This window comes from Leopardus geoffroyi, chromosome E2, assembly GCF_018350155.1.
Source record: "Leopardus geoffroyi isolate Oge1 chromosome E2, O.geoffroyi_Oge1_pat1.0, whole genome shotgun sequence".
NCBI lineage: Eukaryota > Metazoa > Chordata > Mammalia > Carnivora > Felidae > Leopardus > Leopardus geoffroyi.
The window spans coordinates 22,698,226-22,717,500 of record NC_059335.1 but is presented as its reverse complement, the minus strand read 5'-3'; the positions used below and the strand labels follow the sequence as shown (position 1 = coordinate 22,717,500).

Below are 19,275 nucleotides of genomic sequence, written 5' to 3'. Positions count from 1 at the left end.
TTTTGAATCCAGAGTTGAATTCACAGAAGATTTGCAGAAAATGAGTGATGTGAGTATTCGTCTTCTGGTTCTTTTAGAACAGTTTTTATGTTGAAAGAAATCTTGTAGCCAAGGAACAAATTACTTGAAGTCTCAAATGCTTTCAGACATTTTTCTAGATTGTATGATTGTACTTATAATAATTTTAACATTGAAGATTCAAATTATTAATGTGCTTTGTTTTGTTTAAAAAATTAGGCTGCAGGTGATATTGTTGATATAAGAGAAGAAATTAAAAGTGACTTTGAATTTAAAGGTAAGCAGTAAGATTGTTTTATGTTTAGTTATTTAAATATTTGCCATATGTATGGATATTCAAGGAGTCTTTTGTGAGATATTAGGATTATATGATACTTTTAAATTCCTGAGATAAAGAACATTTGTTTCATTTATTCATTAATTTTTATAGTTTTTATAACTTTGGTATAAAATAGTTATATATTTAATATACTTTAAAATATAAACATTAGTAGCTAAATACTTCAGTGAAAAATTTGATTCCTGACCGATTTACTTACGTAGTGAGATGACAGGCTTTCTTCAAAGTTCTTAATGATCCAGATGTCTACAATTCAGAAGACGTGTATTCTGTACATGGATCTGCCTCAAATTTGATCATTGACCTTGGTGGAGTCATAATGTATCTTTTGCTAGTTTTTCTTCTTGTAAAACTGTAGCTTCAGATGTTGTTTTTGGAAGAAAGACTGAATATAATCTAAGTGTATTTCAGCCATTCGTTTTATGTCGTCTGCAGTGGCATCCCGTACTCGGGTTGTCCCAGGCTCACCTCATAGCTTTCTCTTGCCGGGGATGGGTTACATGTTTGGTTTTTCCTTCTGGAAAGGCAGTGGTTCCCCTGTCAGTTGTAAAGTGTTACAGCAGTGAAAATTTTAAAAGTATTACAGAAATGGTTTATAATTTGCTACTGTAGAAAACCATTACTTTTAACAGTTATTTTGATTTTTTAAAGTTCATATTTTAGTAATTAACTCTGAAGATAACTTGTTGGTTGAAATAGAGACAATTTTGGGAGCCATATTCTAGCCATACTATCTCTACTAATATGGCATTAAAATTAATAGCAAGTGGCTTCAGAAGGTGAAATAAAGGAGACATACATTACAGTTAAAGAACAGAAAGACAAGTTACGATTTTTGTTTGTGGTGACCAATGAAAGATTTTTGTATTTTACATGTCTGAAATATGAAAGTTGTTAATGCTGTTTTATCAATAATAGTTATGGACAATAATAGGCTATGAAACATAATTATGATATTTTTAGATTTAGGAAGCAGTGTTGTACATTTGAATGTATGATGGAGGTCATCGTTAACCATATCTCATAACAGCATTTTAGACTTCTTCCCATTGCCTTCTTCAAAGCTATAATTTGCTTTATAAAAAAGTCTATTTTTTTCAGATGAAAAGCAAATGGATTTGAGTTCAGATTTTCTTTATCTCCTGCCCTCACATGACGATTACAAATAAGATAAAGTAATTTAAAAAAGAGAAATGTTCATATACAAAATTATAGTCCAACTTTCCAGGGATTAGCTTCCATAGATTCCTCCTAGGGTATTTATGCCTGGCTGTGCCTAGAGTTGAAAGTATCCTGTGACAAGGCTTTGATGTGTTACTTTAGTAACTGAATTCTCTTGAGTAAGGATGGAAGATGTGTATTATTTGTGTTGAATTTTGTGTTATAACTAGGGTACATTGTGACCATTTTCGCTAATGCATTTTTGAAGCTTTCAGGCAGTTCTTCACAGTCTTTAATGTGCATATGAATCCTCTTGGGCTCTTGTTAAAACACAGATTGTGATTTAGCAGATCTGGGGTAGCCCTGAGAGTATATACTTCTGAAATGTTCTGCAGGAATATCAGTGTTGCTGGTCCTTGGACCACACTTTGAGTAGCAAGATTATGAGAGAAATGGATCCTTGGAGTTGTCTTGCTTGCTTAAAAACCATGCACCCCCCCCCCCCATGCCCCTCCCCCCCCATCTCCATATCCCCTCTTCTCAGAAGAAAGTCTCACTAAGTCTAGGTTTGTGCTTTTTTAAAGGTGGCTATTAACAGCCATGTCTTTCCTTTTTTTAAAAAAAAAAAATAGCAAAACACCGAATTGCCCATAAACCTCACTCCAAACCAAAAACTTCAGATATTTTTGAAGCAGATTTTGCAAATGATGTCAAATCCAAGGATTTGCTTGCTGATAAGGAACTGTGGGCTCGACTTGAAGAACTAGAGAGACAAGAAGAATTGCTGGGTGAACTTGATAGGTACCGAATGACAAATTATCTTTCCAAGAGATTTTGTTTCTAAACACATTTCCTTGTTAGTCTTTTTCCTCATTAATAAAACAATACATGCTCATTGAAGAAAATACAGAAAAGTATAATAATATATTAAAATATCAATAATCCTCTCGAAAATATGTATTAATTTTCTAGAATATTTTCTGTTAGGACTTGTGCATTCATGCACATGCCCATGCATATGTGTGGGTACAGAAATACTTAAAATCCGTATTCCTATGTTTTTAATAACAAGATTCAGCTATGTTTTGTATAATGAAGTACTAAGGTATATCATATAGTCGACATAATAATTATGGGTGTTTTAAATATTTACAATTTAAATGAATTATTTTTATACTGTAGCCAGGATAATGCTGTATATCTAAATGACTTGTTAAAAAGAAAAATTTGCTGTGGATTTGTTTGTTACTGTAAAATGTTTATCCTTGCTTTCCTTTACAAACTTTTCTGTTTATTGAGCAGGCAGTTTGTAATTTGGTCAGGTAGTTATATATATGAACAACTTTTCCAAACTGCTGTTTGAAATTTACATTAGCACTCACTTGGAATTGTCAAAATACTCAACGAAATCTATTACTACAGAAGTTCCTGTATTATTTTGCTTAAATGATGCACTGTATGCAGTAATTAGTTTCTGTGAAAAATAGGACCTGAAGCACGAAGGATATATGTATATTTTTTTACATTTTACCTACAAAATCTTAGGTCTTTTTGATTAACTGATAATATTCCATTTTTTAAGATCCATCTTGAATCTTGTGATTTTCTTGGGCATGATTTTCTGTTTTTGCATGACGTTATTTCAGTTCTATTGCATTTTTGATTTTGTTTTTGTAAGGTCTTCAAATTCTTTGTAGAAATGAAGCATGAAAAATGTACATGTGTGTGTATAAATATAATTATATTCATGTGCATACATATAATTCCTTCAATATAAAAAGTTAAAATAATACATGCTTTAAAGTATTCCAAATATAGAAGTAGAAAATAATAATAAATAGCCCCAGTGTTAATAAACAGAAAATAAATTAGCCCCAGTGTTAGTGTTCTGGGGCTATAATTTATGGTCTTTAAATACATATCTCTGTGAATTTCTTGCAAATTTTTGATTGTATTATTTATATCATATTTATGTTGTGTGTGGCCAGTGTCCTCTTGCAAAGGTAAAAAAATCATCTATATTCTACTTATGTTTGAGTAACTACAACATACAGAATTAGCATAGAGTTTTTTGTTGTTGTTATTTCAAAGTGTTCTTATCAGCTAGAATTCTAGTTAAAAATATCTTATTCAAAATCTTAATTTTTGCCCATTGAAATGAACTGAAAATTAGAATATGTAGTATTTTGATGTGTATGTTTGATCTTAGTTTTCTCTCTTTCTTATTAGTAAGCCTGATACTATGATTGCAAATGGAGAAGATACATCTTCTGAAGAAGAAAAGGAAGATCAGAACATAAATGTGCATGTGATGCACCAAGTAACAGACTCTGTTCATTCCAGCAGTTGTTATAAGGATGTTACACATTCAGAACTGTTCAATGGCCAAGTGAATAGTCAGTTGAACTGTTCAATGATTGGTTCAAATTCTTATCACAGTAATGAAGATGAAGAAGAAGAAGAAGAAGAAGATGATGATGATGATGATGATGGTGATAATGAAAATGATGTTTTAGGGGTTGGAGATCATTCTGTACCAACAATATATTTTTCTCACACTGTCGAACCTAAGAGGGTTTGTATGCTTTTTGTGTATAATTTAAATATTAACATAATTTAATATAAATATATTCTATAATATTCTTTAAAAGAACAGTGTTAGAGTAATTAATATTGTTGATAGTGCCAAATAATAAAATCATCTTTTGCCTCCTGTTCTGACCAATTTATCTAAAAAAACGGGGAGAAAAAGTCAATGTCTAGATAGTTCCCATTGGTCCTTTGTTCTTTGAAGACACAGTGGAATTTGAATTGTTTGGGGTCTGGAAAGGAATCAGATTTGAGTAGCAACTACTGTAGCTCCACCTGTCCTTCATTCAGAGAGTTTTCTGAGAATTCTAGAGTTAATTATATTGTGGGTGTTTTGGTGTATTTAGGATGTTGAAAGTGACTATATTAGCTACATTTTTAATTATGCCAGGTTGTTACTTTCTGTGTGGGCATGACATGAATAGGAGCATCATGAGCAAAGTGGAAAAGTTCAGGAGGAAGTAAAAAGTAGCTTTTTTTCAGGTAAAGTAAATCTAAACATCTGTGGGTAATCGTGACTCTAGAATTTTGGCATTTAAGAACTGGGGGTTATTGTGAGATCTTTTTTTTTTTTTTTTAAAGTAGTGTTTATTTTTGAGAGAGAGAGCACAGAAGCAGGGGAGGGACAGAGAGAGGGAGACACAGAGTCTGAAGCAGGTTCCAGGCTCTGAGCTATCAGCACAGAGCCCAATGTGAGGCTTGAACCCATGAACTGTGAGATCATGACCTGAGCCAAAGTTGGATGCTTAACCGACTGGGCCACCCAGGCGCCCCTGTAGAGACCTTCTAATACAGGGTTTTTAAGCTTGTCTTTAGTATCAAAAGACTTTTTGTTCCCCTTGTACTTACTGTAGAATCCCAGTATTTAAAATAGATGAAAACAGTTCTGATTGGAAGGATAGACTACCTTAAATCCATTCCCTTGCTCCCAGTGCTGCTCTGAGTAGCAACTGGGAATTCATCTTTATACTTACGGCCTAGAAGTCCATAGACCTGGCTAGTAATACAACAGAAAGTCCTTTGTCTCAGTGCACTGGTCTTTGTACCACAAGATATCCGTGCAGGGATTGCCTGTATCACAGTTAAGGGTCTGTGGTATCAATCTTAAGTGTCTGTGATTATTATTTAATGAAACATGTTTAAAACATATCTGATATTTCTAAGGTCCCTTAAGTTATCCTGCTGTAGTATGAAGTGAAATAATTTATGGTTTTTTATATGTTAATACTTCAGACTAAAGGGAGCATCTTGTGAATTCTTTAGAAAAAACTGACGTAATAGCCAGAAAAAGAAATTTGTTTTAGGATTCTTATTTCATGCTTTAAATTTTTCCTTATTTGCATGTTGATAAAATAGGAAGAATAAATAATATTTGTAGGAATTTTGTGAGGAAGAGCAGTCATTATTAATATGGAAAGTGCAGTGTTAGTGTTGAGTAGAAGAATGACATAATAATCCTACAGGGTTGGTTTTTATTTTTTAGTCCAATTTCTAAAAACTAGAGGTATTTAAAAAATTCCAAATAATTAAGCATTATCTAATATTGCTTTTATGACTTAAATTTTATATTTTCTTACCAAATATTTCTTTTGGTTAATTATGTTCTTTGTTTTGAAATGCATGATTTAAGCCAAAAATTTATATCAAAGTAATGGGGTGATATGAAAACTTATAATAAATCTGTCATTTAATTTAAATGTAATTTGCTTTCTATACAATAATAAAATCCCTAAAGACTAGAATTGGTCATTAAAGAAGATATAATTTAATGCTGTAGAAGTGTGTTAAGGTAAGGACTTCTTAATCCTGTAATAGTGTACATCATTTCATGTCAAAAACTGTCTCTCTTCTTTAATTATAAAGTTTATTTGTTTTAGTTTTGGCTTTGATTTAATTTCTCAGAAGGTTTGTAATTTGCTGTGAAATTTTTAGGTCCGAATAAATACTGGAAAAAATACCACTTTAAAATTCAGTGAGAAGAAAGAAGAAGCCAAACGTAAACGAAAGAACAGCTCTGGCAGTGGTCATTCTGCCCAGGAACTGCCTACCATCAGGACTCCTGCTGACATTTATAGGTGAGTGGTATTCACGGGCAACAGGACAAGCTGCCGTCCCCTTACCTCTTTTTGTAACTGAACATTTACAGGAGCAGGTTGCCTGTAACACAGAAGCCTGTCCATCACGGACAGGTGAGGGGCTCTGATCGGGTTGGCTTAGTATTTTAAAGGCTCTCCCAGGAGCTGCTGAGCCACCACAACTGCCCAGTTCAGAACAGTTGGAACATTGCATGAGTTTCCCCTTTCCCCCCTCTTTGCCAATGCTATTAAAACATTCTCAATCTTTCTAGTGAAAAAATCGTAGTATGTTAACTTTAGAAATGTAAGTTTGGGTTTCCAGTGGGCTGGAGCAGTGCTTTCCTGCCACAGCTATGATGATGCTTGCATGTGGTTTGCCTTTCCACGAAGTAAGTTAAGTATTGCTGTTCCAGTTTTTTGTTGTCTTGTTTGTTGAGAAAGTTATCATTTGGAAATACCTGTTTTCATGACCCATATTTGTAAAATAGTTAAAATTGCTAAATTGTTTTCTAAGTAGGTCTAGATTACATGTAGAATTTTGACAAATTAGACTGTTGTCACCCAGAACATGCTTATAAATAAAGTGCTGTATTAGGCCCCAAAAAATCATATTTTAAAGAATGTAAAATACATCATTTGAAGCTACAAAATTGTTGATTATGAAAATTATAGATGTAAGTTTGAAAAAAACACTCTAATTTCTAGAAAATATTTTTTAAAATCTTACAAATTCATCCTTAGTTTATGAGTTACCCAAAGTGCGTGTATATGTTTTTGGACATCATAGAGTCTTTGTTGACGTTGTGAATGGAGAATATGTTCCTCGTAAGTCCATCCTGAAGTCTCGCAGCAGAGAGAACAGTGTTTGCAGTGACACCAGTGAAAGCAGTGCTGCTGACTTTGATGACAGACGGGGAGTTCTGAGGAGTATTAGCTGCGAAGAGGCCACTTGTAGTGACACCAGTGAGAGTATTTTGGAAGAGGAACAGGAAGAAAACCATCACAAGAAACTTTTGCCTTTATCAGGAACACCTGAGGTGTGTGTGTATTGTTAACTCTTTATTTCGTATGGTATCTTTCATCACTTTTTGTGAGTTTAAAAAGGTGGTGATAGAAGGGCGCCTGCGTGGCTCAGTCAGTTAAGCGTCTGACTTCAGCTCAGGTTGTGATCTTGTGGTTTGTGAGTTCAAGCCACGCGTCGGGCTTGCTGCTGTCAGCGCAGAGCCCGCTTTGGATCATCTGTCCCAGCACTTCCCCCTACCCCCAACTCTCTGTCTTTCAAAAATAAACATTAAAAAAAAAAAAGTGGTGTTAGCTCCATTTCAGAAGGGCATATCATTCATTTTCCTGATTTCACAGTTCACTTTTGGAGTCGAAAAGTTATTTCTTTAAAAGAGGCTCTCCTCTCCTTTTTAAAAAATTGCAGCTGCTATATCTCCCTGGTATGGTCTATAAATCTTTAATCTTACAATCTTTATTATTTTTTTTGTATAGTTATTTATTGAAGTTAATCAGCTGAGTAATGACATTGTTTATCTTCTAGCTTCTTTAGCTGATACATATATTTAATCTCAAAAGTCATGGACCCTAAGTAATTCTAGGCTTATTCTTTTTTGATAATTAATAATTTATAAAAAATTAATAGCCACTAGCAAACACGCAAATGCAGATATTATAATTATTAGTTCAAGAAAAAATTTTTTGGGGGAAAAGTATTACTAGTCTTAAAGTTCTATTTTTGTGAAATAAGAATTTTAAAGTATCTTCGTTTGCATATACGTTACCTTTTTGACAAGAAGATCATTTAGCAGCTTATTTTAAACGAATTACTACTAGACCAAACTATAGTCATTTTATAATAGTTTATAGGTAGCAGATTATACTTTTCTCTTTTATGTGCTTTAGTTAAAGAAAAAAACTGTATGGCAGGTAATTATCTGAAGTCCTGTGTTTTGGCTTGTGCCAGTGACATATTTATTTTTGGGGGTTATGGAGCCATTTTACAATTTAAAGAAAGTTGTAGATCCTCTCCTCAGAAAAAGTCAGTGCACACATATACATTCTTATCCACCACATTGCACACACTTGTGTGTGGGGGGAATGGTACTGAGGGATCCCAAAACAAAAATTCCTATCTATGAAATAGTCATATGTTAGGGTTTCCATTATTCCCAGGGATGATTTCTTCAATTTTTTTTGTTCTGGGTGTATCTCAAATTTTCAATTTATAAAGTATTTAGAAAAACTGGGGAACTCATACCTGTATCAAACTGATATACCCATTTGTGCATACATTCAATACATATAAAATATATATGTTTATATATGAATAAGCATATGTAAAACTTCTATTGCTTATACTGAATGGTAACTTAATGGTAATAATAGTACTAAATTGTCACTGGGGATGGAGATCATTAGCATTTAGGGACAGCATGTATGATTAGAATTAGAATGTTCTCCTCCCCATTATATCACCTGATATAATCATCTCAGTTGACGTAGAAAGTATCTCATTTAACAGTCTTTCATACTGTTAGAAAAACAGGTAATGGATGTAGACCTTTGCTACTTTTTATTTATTTAAGTTTACTTATTATGAGAGAGAGAGAGAGTGCTCCCGAGCAGGGGAGGGGCAGAGAGAGAGAGAGAGGGAGACAGAGAATCCCAAGGGTGCTCCACACTCAGCACAGAGCCCTGTGCAGGCTCGACCTCAGCACCATGAGGTCATGACCTGAGCTGAAATCAAGAGTCAGACACTCAACTGACCGAGCCACCCAGGTGCCCAACTTTTACTTTATAAGGACTTAGTGTATCATGGTATAGCTAGACCTCAAGTCTGGGACTTAGTTTTATTTCACTCTAACTAGCTTTGTACTTCATATTGAACAGTTTTTGTTAGCATTCTAGATGCTATAAATTTTTTTTAACATGAAAACAAATAGTTCATGCATATGACAAGTACTTTAAAAGATCTGCTTTTCAGTATCTTTAAACGCCGAAGTGTCTCTTTTTTCAAAAGCATTTTTAATATAGTAAGAAGGCTCAGTGAGCATCATCCTATTTTATCATCCTATTTTGTCAATAGGAGTTTTGAGAAAGTAGACTTTAAGTTTCTTTTAAGAGCTTGGATTTCACCCAAGTTCTTGAAATACTGTGGGAGGGTAGGGGCATTCTTGTTTTTTCATTTCTTTGGTGGGGCAAGGTGGAGGGGATGGCTTTTTAAACTTTTCAGGTGATACACTGTCTTAACTCAGTTTGTACTCTTGGTAGACAAAAGCAAGCAAAATACACATGAAAGTTTAGGTGTCAAATTTTACTTTGTATGTAATGAGTTTTTAGAAGATGAAAGGTGGGGGGGATCCAAATACCAGAGACCTTAAAAATAAAATTGTTATCAAATCCTTGGTTTTTACAGATCTTTATGTAAAAAGATATATGAAGATGTATGTATCTTTGGTTGTATTTCCAGCATTTTGTACACATTACTTTTGTTCCAGTTGAACAAACAGTTGACTACATTACATCCAGCAAATATCCAGCTGAAACGAAAGAACCATTTTGTGTGTGTGTGTGTGTGTGTGTGTGTGTGTGTGTGTGTGGAACATCTCATTTCCATCATTAAATTAAGTGTAGCAAATTTTGAGACTGATGCTGTCTCCACTAGTATCAGCACTTAATTTTTCAGTTTACACTGATCTCTTGAGTAAAATTGAGGCAAGATGCAATAAAATATTCCAGGTAATTGCATACATGAACACCACCTAAGAGATGTCACTACTGCTGAAAAGTAAGCTATTGGCTAGCTGGCAGCATGGCCTCCATAGGATAGCTCATTCGTCAGCTCACGTTTGACACCCTAATAGCATTTTTTAGTTTAATACATTAGTTCTCACGTCATGGTCTGGACGTGAATGTATGAAAATTGGGGACCTTTTACATACCCATTTTTGTTTAATCCCAGATAAAACATTCATTTTACATTTTGCTTTCTTACATGTATATTATAAAAATCTATTTATATTTGGCGATGTCATTAAGATACATTTTAATGGTAGTTGATTTCTCTAAACAGTTTATATTTTGATGTGTATTTATCCAAGAATCTTAAGAATTCATTTTTTTTTTAACATTTATTCATTTTTTGATAGAGACAGCGTGAGTGGGGAAGGGGCAGAGAGAGAGGGAGACACAGAATCCAAAGCAGGCTCCAGGCTCTGAGCTGGCAGCCCAGAGCCCGATGTGGGGCTCGAAGCCATGAACCATGAGATCATGACCTGAGCTGAAGTCGGATGCTTAACCGACTGAGCTACCCAGGCGCCCCAAGAATTTACTTCTAATGAAAGGAAATGTCTAATTGGCAAATACAGGATCAAGATTTTGTGGGCATCTTATTTGATTTTATTACCATAATCTCACTTTTGTCTTCTAGGCTTTTTCTGGAACTGTAATAGAAAAAGAATTTCTATTGCCCTCCTTAACACCACACCCAACCATGGTTCATCCTGTGTTACCCACCATTCCAGAACGAAAAGAAGTCTTGTCAGAAATATCAGAAGAGACTACCAAGAGGGTTTCAAAGTTCAAAGCTGCCAGATTGCAGCAGAAAAACTAGGGCCTGCCAAGGAGTTTACATCCTAGAACCTCGTTTTGCATTTCTTTAGAATCTGTATAGCAAAATATGTTACATGTAGTTGAAATAAGGCATCCTGAATGCATTTGGCAGCAAGTTCTCTTACTGTTATCAGTGGTATTAAAAAGAAAGTAAATGTTTGAATACTTTAATATTCAGCTTGTTTTGTTAATTCTCTGAATACTGTCAATACTGTTGTCTAAGTTTTCTTAGGATGCGGTGGCAGTATTTGGAATTATTTTTCAAAGAATACTGTTCATATGTATTGTTTTTGTGTTTTGAACTAAATACAGGCAGTTTTGTGCCAGCTGTGAAGTTGTGCATACCATATGGACCATTTTAAGGAAACTTTTAAAATTTCAAATAGATTCAACAATTATATTCCTTACTTTAGCATTTTAAAGGCACTTTAAAAAAATCTACTTCTTGTAGGTTTTGCAGCTAGGTGGCTATTTAAAAAACCTCTCTCTCCCCTTTGACTGTCATTCTGTCATCTCTGAGGCAGAAAACTACATGTACCCTTTGGGGAAGTTTCTTTGATTGGAAGAATGGTATTTTGTAAAACATTTTTTTTTCAAGTAAAAATTTTATGAAACTTGGTCTCTAAAATGTGAGCTTTATGATTCAGAGTTGAATTATAGAAATAAATGTCTGATTCATATGTATGCTACATGCACCACACAATGAATCCTTGAATTCTTACAATTCCATAGGCGATTCTTCTCCCTTAAGTTGTTCACTTTTAACTGGCATTATATTTTGGGAGAGAAGGAGAGGTTGTGTAGATGCTAAAAAAAACATTTTTTTAAAATAAATTTTAATTTTAATTTTTCCACCATTGTCATTCTCCAGGGCTTCTTTCTTACTAGTAAAGAATTGAAATAACATATTGACTGTTAGCAAAAATCTTTAAAATAAAGAGAAATTTATTCTAACATTGAAAGTTATACTGCAAGTGTTAACCATTAGCTTGATGCATGCTGAAATGTAGCTTTTAAAAAGCATTCTGCATTAGTGCTAAAATAAGCCATCAATGCCAGTCCACCCTCTATTCATGGCTAAATATTTAAGGTTATTTATAGCTTCTTTAATGAATTCTTGCTTAAACAAAGTGAAATTATGTCCTAGAAAAGTAGAAGCTATTTGTAACTAGAACAGCACAACTGTAAAAGTTTTATGAATATGTATTTTAATAATAAGGGGGTGAGCCTGAATCTCCACAAGTTAATGGATAATTCAGAACAGAGGACTGATTTTGAAAGATAGCCTAGAAATGTAGAAGACTTGTTCTTTAGTAAATTTTAGTCAACTGTGCATATATTTTTAGTTAAAACTTTCTCTCAGCCCCTCCCCCACAAAAAACCAAGAATACCATCACACACACTCAAAGGAGCTCCTGACTCCCAAATGAAATGTTATTCAAGTGAGCTGTGCTAGATCTTTCCCCCAGTAACAAAGTTTGTTGTGGGACTATTGTGATATTCTTTACAGACATGTAATTTCAAGAGTACTGTCATTAAATGATTTTTCATAATTTGAGCCTGTTGTTTATGTATTATGTTACTTCTTGCAAATAAGATGTTCCCTCATAGAACAAGATGGTGGTAGAAGCAAAGAAAAAGTGTTTGATAACATTTTCTTATGTCTTGCTGAAGACCAGATGAAGTGGTGTAGCCCCATTTCATAGCCTCAGTCTTACAACAGAGTTTCAGCTGTAACTTAGCGTAGCTTTATTTATCATGTTAAATTCACGTTTCAGTGGGTTAAAATGAAGCTGGTCATAAGTGTTCTCTTTTAGACCATTGTAAAACAATAGCAGAAATTTTTTTTTTAATTTTGAACTAATTTTAGACTTCTAGAAGAACTGCAAAATAGTACAGTTTCTGTATACCTCTTACTCAGCTTCTGCTAAATTATAATGTATAACCACAATACAGTTATGAAAACCACAAACTTGATGTTGGTGCAGTGCCATTGACTGATTTACAGATCTTATTTGAATTTCACCAACCTTTTCCCTAGGTGTTCTTTTTCTGTTCCAGGACCCTATCTAGGATCCCATCTTGGCGTTTGTTTATTACTGCTCCTTAGTCTGACAGTTTGTTGTTTGTTTGTTGTTTTTTATGACTTTGAAATATTGGAAGAGTACTGGTCAGGTATTTTGTTGGATGATCCTCAGTTTGAGTTTGATGTACTCACATAATTAGAATGAGGTTTTGCATTTTTGGCAAGAATATCACAGAAATGCATCATATCAAGAGGTGCATTTCATTGTGTCATTTCAAGGGGTCCAGAATTCATTATGTTAACCTTGATCACTTGGTTAAGGTGGTGTCTGCTGGGTTTCTCCACTATAAAGTTACTGTCTTTTCCTTTGTAGTTAATAAATACCTTTTAGGAGATACTTTGAGATTATGCAGATTGTTTTTTTTTTCTCTTTAATCTTAAGCCCAATAATTTTTGCATTCATTGGTAGATCTTGTCTGCAACAGTTATTACTGTGGGATTTGCCTAATGGTGATTTTGTTTTGCCCTTCCTTCCTTCCTTCCTTCCTTCCTTCTTTCCTTCCTTCCTTCCTTCCTTCCTTCCTTCCTTCCTTCCTTCCTTCCCTCCCTCCCTCCCTCCCCCTCCCCACCCCCAATTTAATGTAGTGGAGGGGCTCCTCTGAAGCTATTTTAATGCTTCTGTTGAGAATTAGTTAGCTTTATTAACATCAAGATGTCTGGGTACTTTATTTTTTTCACATTTATTCCTTAGAATTCTTTTGTAATGAAAAGAGGTGCCGTTCTCTCCCCACCCCCACCCCTGCTGTTTATTAATTATATCAGTATGAACTTGGATATTTATTTTAGTCTATGGGTTAAGATCCAGTTATCATTGTTTTGTTTGTTCACATTGTTCTACATTTGACCATTAGGAACTTCTTTGAGTTCACACCTGACCCTGAATTCCTTCAAGAAATCACCATATTTTTGTTTGAGTATTTTTAACTCCACAAAATGTTACAGGCTTATCTTATATTTTTCCTGCTCCAGCCTTAAGAACATCAGTCACTTCTCCAGGGAGCCCTTATTCCTTTTATTGGAGAAAGTTGTTTAAAAACCACCATTTCTCATGTGGGTGTGGGTATTGCCATTGTGGTGTCATTGCTAGAAACCCTTCCTCAGTAGTTAGAGCTAGGAAATTATGTATACTAACCACTGCATGTGTTTACGTATTTGTCTGTTTCTGTATGTTAAAAAACATACAAGTTTATACTGACACTTCGATTCTAACGCCACAGGATTTGTTCCAGTTTTTCCTTATTTGTGACTTTTTTCTCCCAACAGTGAGAAACCTGCCTTTTACTATCTACAAGGTATTTGCCTATTTTTTATTTTTTTAAGGAAATTTTTAAAGTTTGTTTATTTTGAGAGAGAGAGCATGTGTATGCCCTTGGGGGGTGGGGAGGAGCAGAGAGAGGCAGAGAATCCCAAGCAGGCTCCACGCTGTCAAGTGCAGAGCCCAATGTGGGGCTCTATCCTGTGAACCATGAGAACCTGTGAACCTGAGCCGAAATCTACTCGGATGCTTAACCGACTTAGCTACCCAGGCGCTCCCCATCCATCCTCTCTCTCCCTTTGTCTCTGCCCTTCTCCCCACCCCGCCCCACCAGGCATGTGTGGACGTGCACATTGTCATATTCTCTCTCTCTTTCTCAAGATAAATAAACTTAAAAAAAAACTTATGCACATAAAAGTAGTTTCAGAGTGCTAATTCTTATTCCCAGGAGAAACATTCATTAACTACATTGCACTATTTATGTTATTTTTTTTGTTTAGCTATTAGTCAAGAAACTTCTCCAAAGTTGTTAGTTTTTTTTTCTTTCTCACTCCCCTCACTGATTGTTATTCATTTGTAATATGAATATTACAAATGTTACAGATATTAGGTTCATTTGTTACTGTTTGTGTTCCAGTTTGGATTCTCCACATCCTTGTTGGTGTTAATGCTTTAACTTGGTGGTATGTGAGGGGTATGTGAACTTTAATGTGGTTCTGACAGTCACAACTACATAAAAAGGTAAACATGGAGAAGTGTCACACCTTCTTCTTGCCTGCTACCCTGCTTCCATTCCCATCTTGCTATCACTTCGCCACCTACCCACTGCACATACCAGTCTCTCTATTTTTTCATTCCATTGCACTTTTTTCCTCTCAGTTAATAGTATGCTCTGGTAATCACTGTATGTCAGTTTATAGAGATCTTCCTCTTTTTTTTTTTTTTTTTTTAAACAGATTTTGTATTCTCTTAGGTAGTTGTAACATGGTTTATTCAGCACTTTCTTTGGGCATTATTCCTGGTATTTTGCAATTACAAACAACGATGCAATGAGCAAGTTCAGTGTATGTGTATCTTTGTGCATTGAAGGGGTATCTTCAAGGTAGGTTCCTAGAAGTAGGATTGATGGGCCATGTGCATAATTACTCTATGACTTCTTTTAAACAGTGTAAAGTCTGTTTTTGAATTCATTCTCATATTAAGGACATGGTTTTAACATGTATGTTTGCATATCTACATTCATTGATGATTCTTTGATAATAACTGTGTGACACTAGTATCCTAAAGGGACTTCAAAAAGTCAAAAATATTAAGTATAGTGATCATGTTCATTTTGCTATATTTTTATTTATTATACTTTTTGGGGAAATTGGTCATGCATGTGATTTATAAGAGCTTTCAATTCATTGGAATATTTCCAAATTTTATTTTTTTTAATTTAAAAAATGTTTTTATTTTAGTGTGTACAGGGGAGAGGGGCAGAAAGAGAGAATCTTAAGCAGGCTCCATGCTCAGCAAGGAGCCCGATGCAGGGCTCAATCCCACGACCCTGGGACCATGACCTGAGCCGAAATCAAGAGTTGGACACTCAACTTGACTGAGCCACCCAGGTGGCCCTGGAATATGTCCACATTTTAGAAGTGCATATACCTCATTGTATTAGATTTATTTTTCTCTTCGAAGGAACAACTTTTCAAGGATACTAATCGTTATCTGTGTGTTCTTTTGGTGAGTAACATATAGACTTTCAATTGAATGCTTGTTGAATGAATTCATTAACTACAACAGATATTTGTGGTTTATATATTTAATCTCTTGGCCAATATTGTCGAGTTTTTACATTTTACAATGCTTTCTCAGTTTAAATTTCATCTTCTAGGAAGATCATTAGGATATGAAGGAGTTTTTGTAGTTCCCTTAAATAATTGATGGATTTGTAAGGAACTACATAATATTTTTGAGCACTTACTGTGTGTCACGTATTTTTTGTGTTCTTTATATGGACTGTTTCATTTAATGCAGTAGCCCAGTTAGGTAGATACTGTTTTTTTTGTTTTTTTTTTTTTTGTTTGTTTGTTTGTTTGTTTGTTTTTAATCCCCTCTATTTTAGAGATGAGGAAACTAACTCAGATTAAGCAACATTTTAAGTCGCAGGGCTGTTAAAGTGGTGGAATTCGGATTTAAAGCCAGCAGCTTTGCTCCATAATCAGCACTCTTAACACACGTTTTTGACATTTAAATTGTCTGCCTTCTAAGGGAGCAAGTAGCTAGTAAGAAAATATGTGATCTCTAGAACATCTGAATACTTGCTGACTCATTGTGAGGCCACCTTTTAAAAAATCTGAATTGGAAACCTGCTGTTTCTTAAACACACGTTAAGAGAGTTCATTTTGACTTGGTGGAATGGAGGTGGAGTTTCAACTATGTTGTTTGGCCATATGTGTAAAAAAAAGGAGTGTGCAGAGAGAAAACAGGAAAAGTATAAAGAGAAGTAATGATTGTACCAGTATTTCATGGAGAAACGACACATTTTTAAAATGTGAATTTAGGCATTATGTGCGTTTAAGTATAGAATTAGTATATTCACAATCCAGTGACCTCAGTGACCACATCCACCCTCCTTGTCCTTAATATTTTTTTTGCCTTACCGTATTTCATATGACATTAAATGTAGCTAGCTAAATATTTTTCTAGTATAACAGTTTCCATCTTTTGTGTGTTTGTGATACTTCTCTGTTTTTGTCTTTTTCTGTATACATACCTGGGCATAATAGTAATATTATATTGTTACTGTAAACTGTTCTTAACCTGACAATGCTTTGTTAACTCAGGTTTAGTGTAAGTTTATTGTAATCACTCTTACTGGGACTTACTCTACTATTTGGGCATTCTGTTTACCCTGATTATTTATTGCCTCCACACAGTGCCCTTTACTACTGTTCAGGTTAAGTGCTTTTTGTTTTCCTGTTATCTCTACTGATTTGGAAATTATGTATTTGCTGTATTTTAATTTTTTGACACTCTCCTATAAAAATGTGCACCTTTTTTTGGTTCTGTTTTTTTCTAACAGTTTTATTGAGGCATAATTTATATACCATAACATCCATTTTTAAGTGTGCAGTTTAGCGTTTTTCAACTTCAAGTTGTGCTGCTATCACTACAACCCAGTTTTAGAATATTTACATCATGCTAAGAAGATCCGTTGTACCCATTTACAGTCAGTTCCTATTTATATCTCCGCCTCAGGCAACCATGAATTTGCTTTCTGTAGATTTCCATTTTCTGCACAGTTAATATAAACGGAATTGCAAAATATGTAGTCTTTTGCATCTGTCTTTGATTTGGCGTCAGGTTTTTGAGGTTCATCTGTGTTGTCTTGTGTGTCCGTAGTTCCTTCTTGGTCCTGCGTAGTATTCCATTGTATGGACATACCACATTTTGTTTATTTCATTGGTTGACGAACATTTGGATTGTTCAGTTTTCTGGCTATTATGAATAAATGCCGTGAATATTCATTCTGCCAGGTTTTGTGTGGACATACGTTCTTTATTTCTCTTGAGTAGATAACGTATGAGTGGGATTGCTAGACTGGATGATGAATTTAGGTTTAGCTTTTTAAGACATTACACAGTTTTCCCAAGTATATTTTTATATGCCTCCAATGTATGAGATTTCTAGTTTCTCCATATCCTTGGTTACATGGTATTGTCTTTTTCATTGTAGCCATTCTTGTGGCTATAAAGCATTATTTCATTGTTTTAAATTTGCACTTCTGTATTGACTAACAATGTTGAGAACTTTCATGTGCTGTTAGCCATTGTGTCTTCCTTGTAGTGTCTATTCAGATTTGTTGCCCATTTTTAAAAATGTTTATTTATTTTGAGAGAGTGTGTGTACACGCATGAGTGGGGGAGGGGCAGAGAGCAAGAGAATCCCAAGCACGCTCCACACTATCAGTGCAGAGCCTGACATGGGGCTCAAGCTCATGAACTATGAGATCATGACCTGAGCTGAAATCAAGAGTTGGATGCTTAACTGACTGAACCACCCAGGCGCCCCAGTTGTGCTCATTTTTTAATTGGATTGTTTTTTATTATTGAGTTGTAAGTGTTCTTTATATAGTCTAAATACAAGTCTTTTATCAGATATGATTTGCAAATATTTTAAGTCTGTGACTTTGATTTTTTAAATGGTGTTTTTGAAGCACAGGTCTTTGGTTTTGAACAAGTCCAGTTGACAGTTTTTTTCTTTTATGGATTTTTCCCCCCCTTCCTTTCCTTCCTTCCCCTTCTTTCCCTCCCTCCCTCCCTCCCTCCCTCCCTCCCTCCCTCCCTCTCTCCTTCCCTTCCTTTCCTTTTCCTTCCTTCCTTCCTTCCTTCCTTCCTTCCTTCCTTCCTTCCTTCCTTCCTTCCTAAGAACTCTAAGGATTTGTCTCCTGTGTTTTCTTCTAATATAGTTTTAGCTCTTAGAGTAAGGGCTATGATCATTTTGAGTTAATTTTTGTGTATGACATGACACAAGGGTCTAAATTCAACTGGATACCAACCCAGTTGTCCCAGAACCATTTGTTGAAAAGATTGTCTTTTTTACAGTGAATTATTTTGGCATCTTTTTTGAAAATCAGTTGATTGTAAATGTGAAGCTGTTTGTGTACTCCCAACTGTGTTTCATCTCTTTGTCTATCCTTATATCAGAGCAAAATGGTCTTTATTTACTGTGGCTTTATAGTAATTTTTCAAATAAGAACTGTTAAGTTCTCCAACTTTGTTCTTCTTCAAAATGTTTTTTGGCTATCCTGAGTCCTTTGCGTTTCAATGTAAATTTTAGGATCATCTTATCCACGACTGCAGAAATCCTGTTTTTTTGTTTTTTTTTTTTTTTTTACAGGATTTATATTAAATCTATAGATAATTTTGGGGGAGAATTGCCATGTTCATATTGAGTCTTTAATCCAGGAACATGAACCATTTCTTCATTTATTTGGATCCTCATTAATTCTCTCAGCAAAATGTGGTGTAGTTTTTAGTGTACAGTTCTTAAACTTCTTTTGTTAAATTTATCCTAAGTCTTTTATTTTTGATGCTGTTATGAATAGAATTGTTTCCTTAATGTCATTTTGCTGGTATGTAGAAATACA

General features: G+C 34.6%; 1 protein-coding gene across 3 annotated transcripts in view; it reads left to right on the top strand.

The window, feature by feature from the left end:
* The window catches only part of URI1 (URI1 prefoldin like chaperone), a 101,700-nt gene extending 89,345 nt beyond the window's left edge, over positions 1 to 12,355 (top strand). For all 3 annotated transcript variants that reach the window (XM_045442599.1, XM_045442601.1, XM_045442598.1), the window contains 7 exons: positions 1 to 49; positions 238 to 295; positions 2,152 to 2,320; positions 3,749 to 4,094; positions 6,041 to 6,183; positions 6,971 to 7,220; positions 10,616 to 12,355. The exon at positions 1 to 49 is cut by the window's left edge and continues 43 nt beyond it. In XM_045442599.1, coding sequence (XP_045298555.1) covers positions 1 to 49; positions 238 to 295; positions 2,152 to 2,320; positions 3,749 to 4,094; positions 6,041 to 6,183; positions 6,971 to 7,220; positions 10,616 to 10,798 — 1,198 coding nt within the window. In that variant the 3' untranslated portion in view covers positions 10,799 to 12,355. The remainder of the gene's footprint in view (positions 50 to 237; positions 296 to 2,151; positions 2,321 to 3,748; positions 4,095 to 6,040; positions 6,184 to 6,970; positions 7,221 to 10,615) is intronic.
* The last annotated feature ends 6,920 nt before the right edge of the window (positions 12,356 to 19,275 follow it).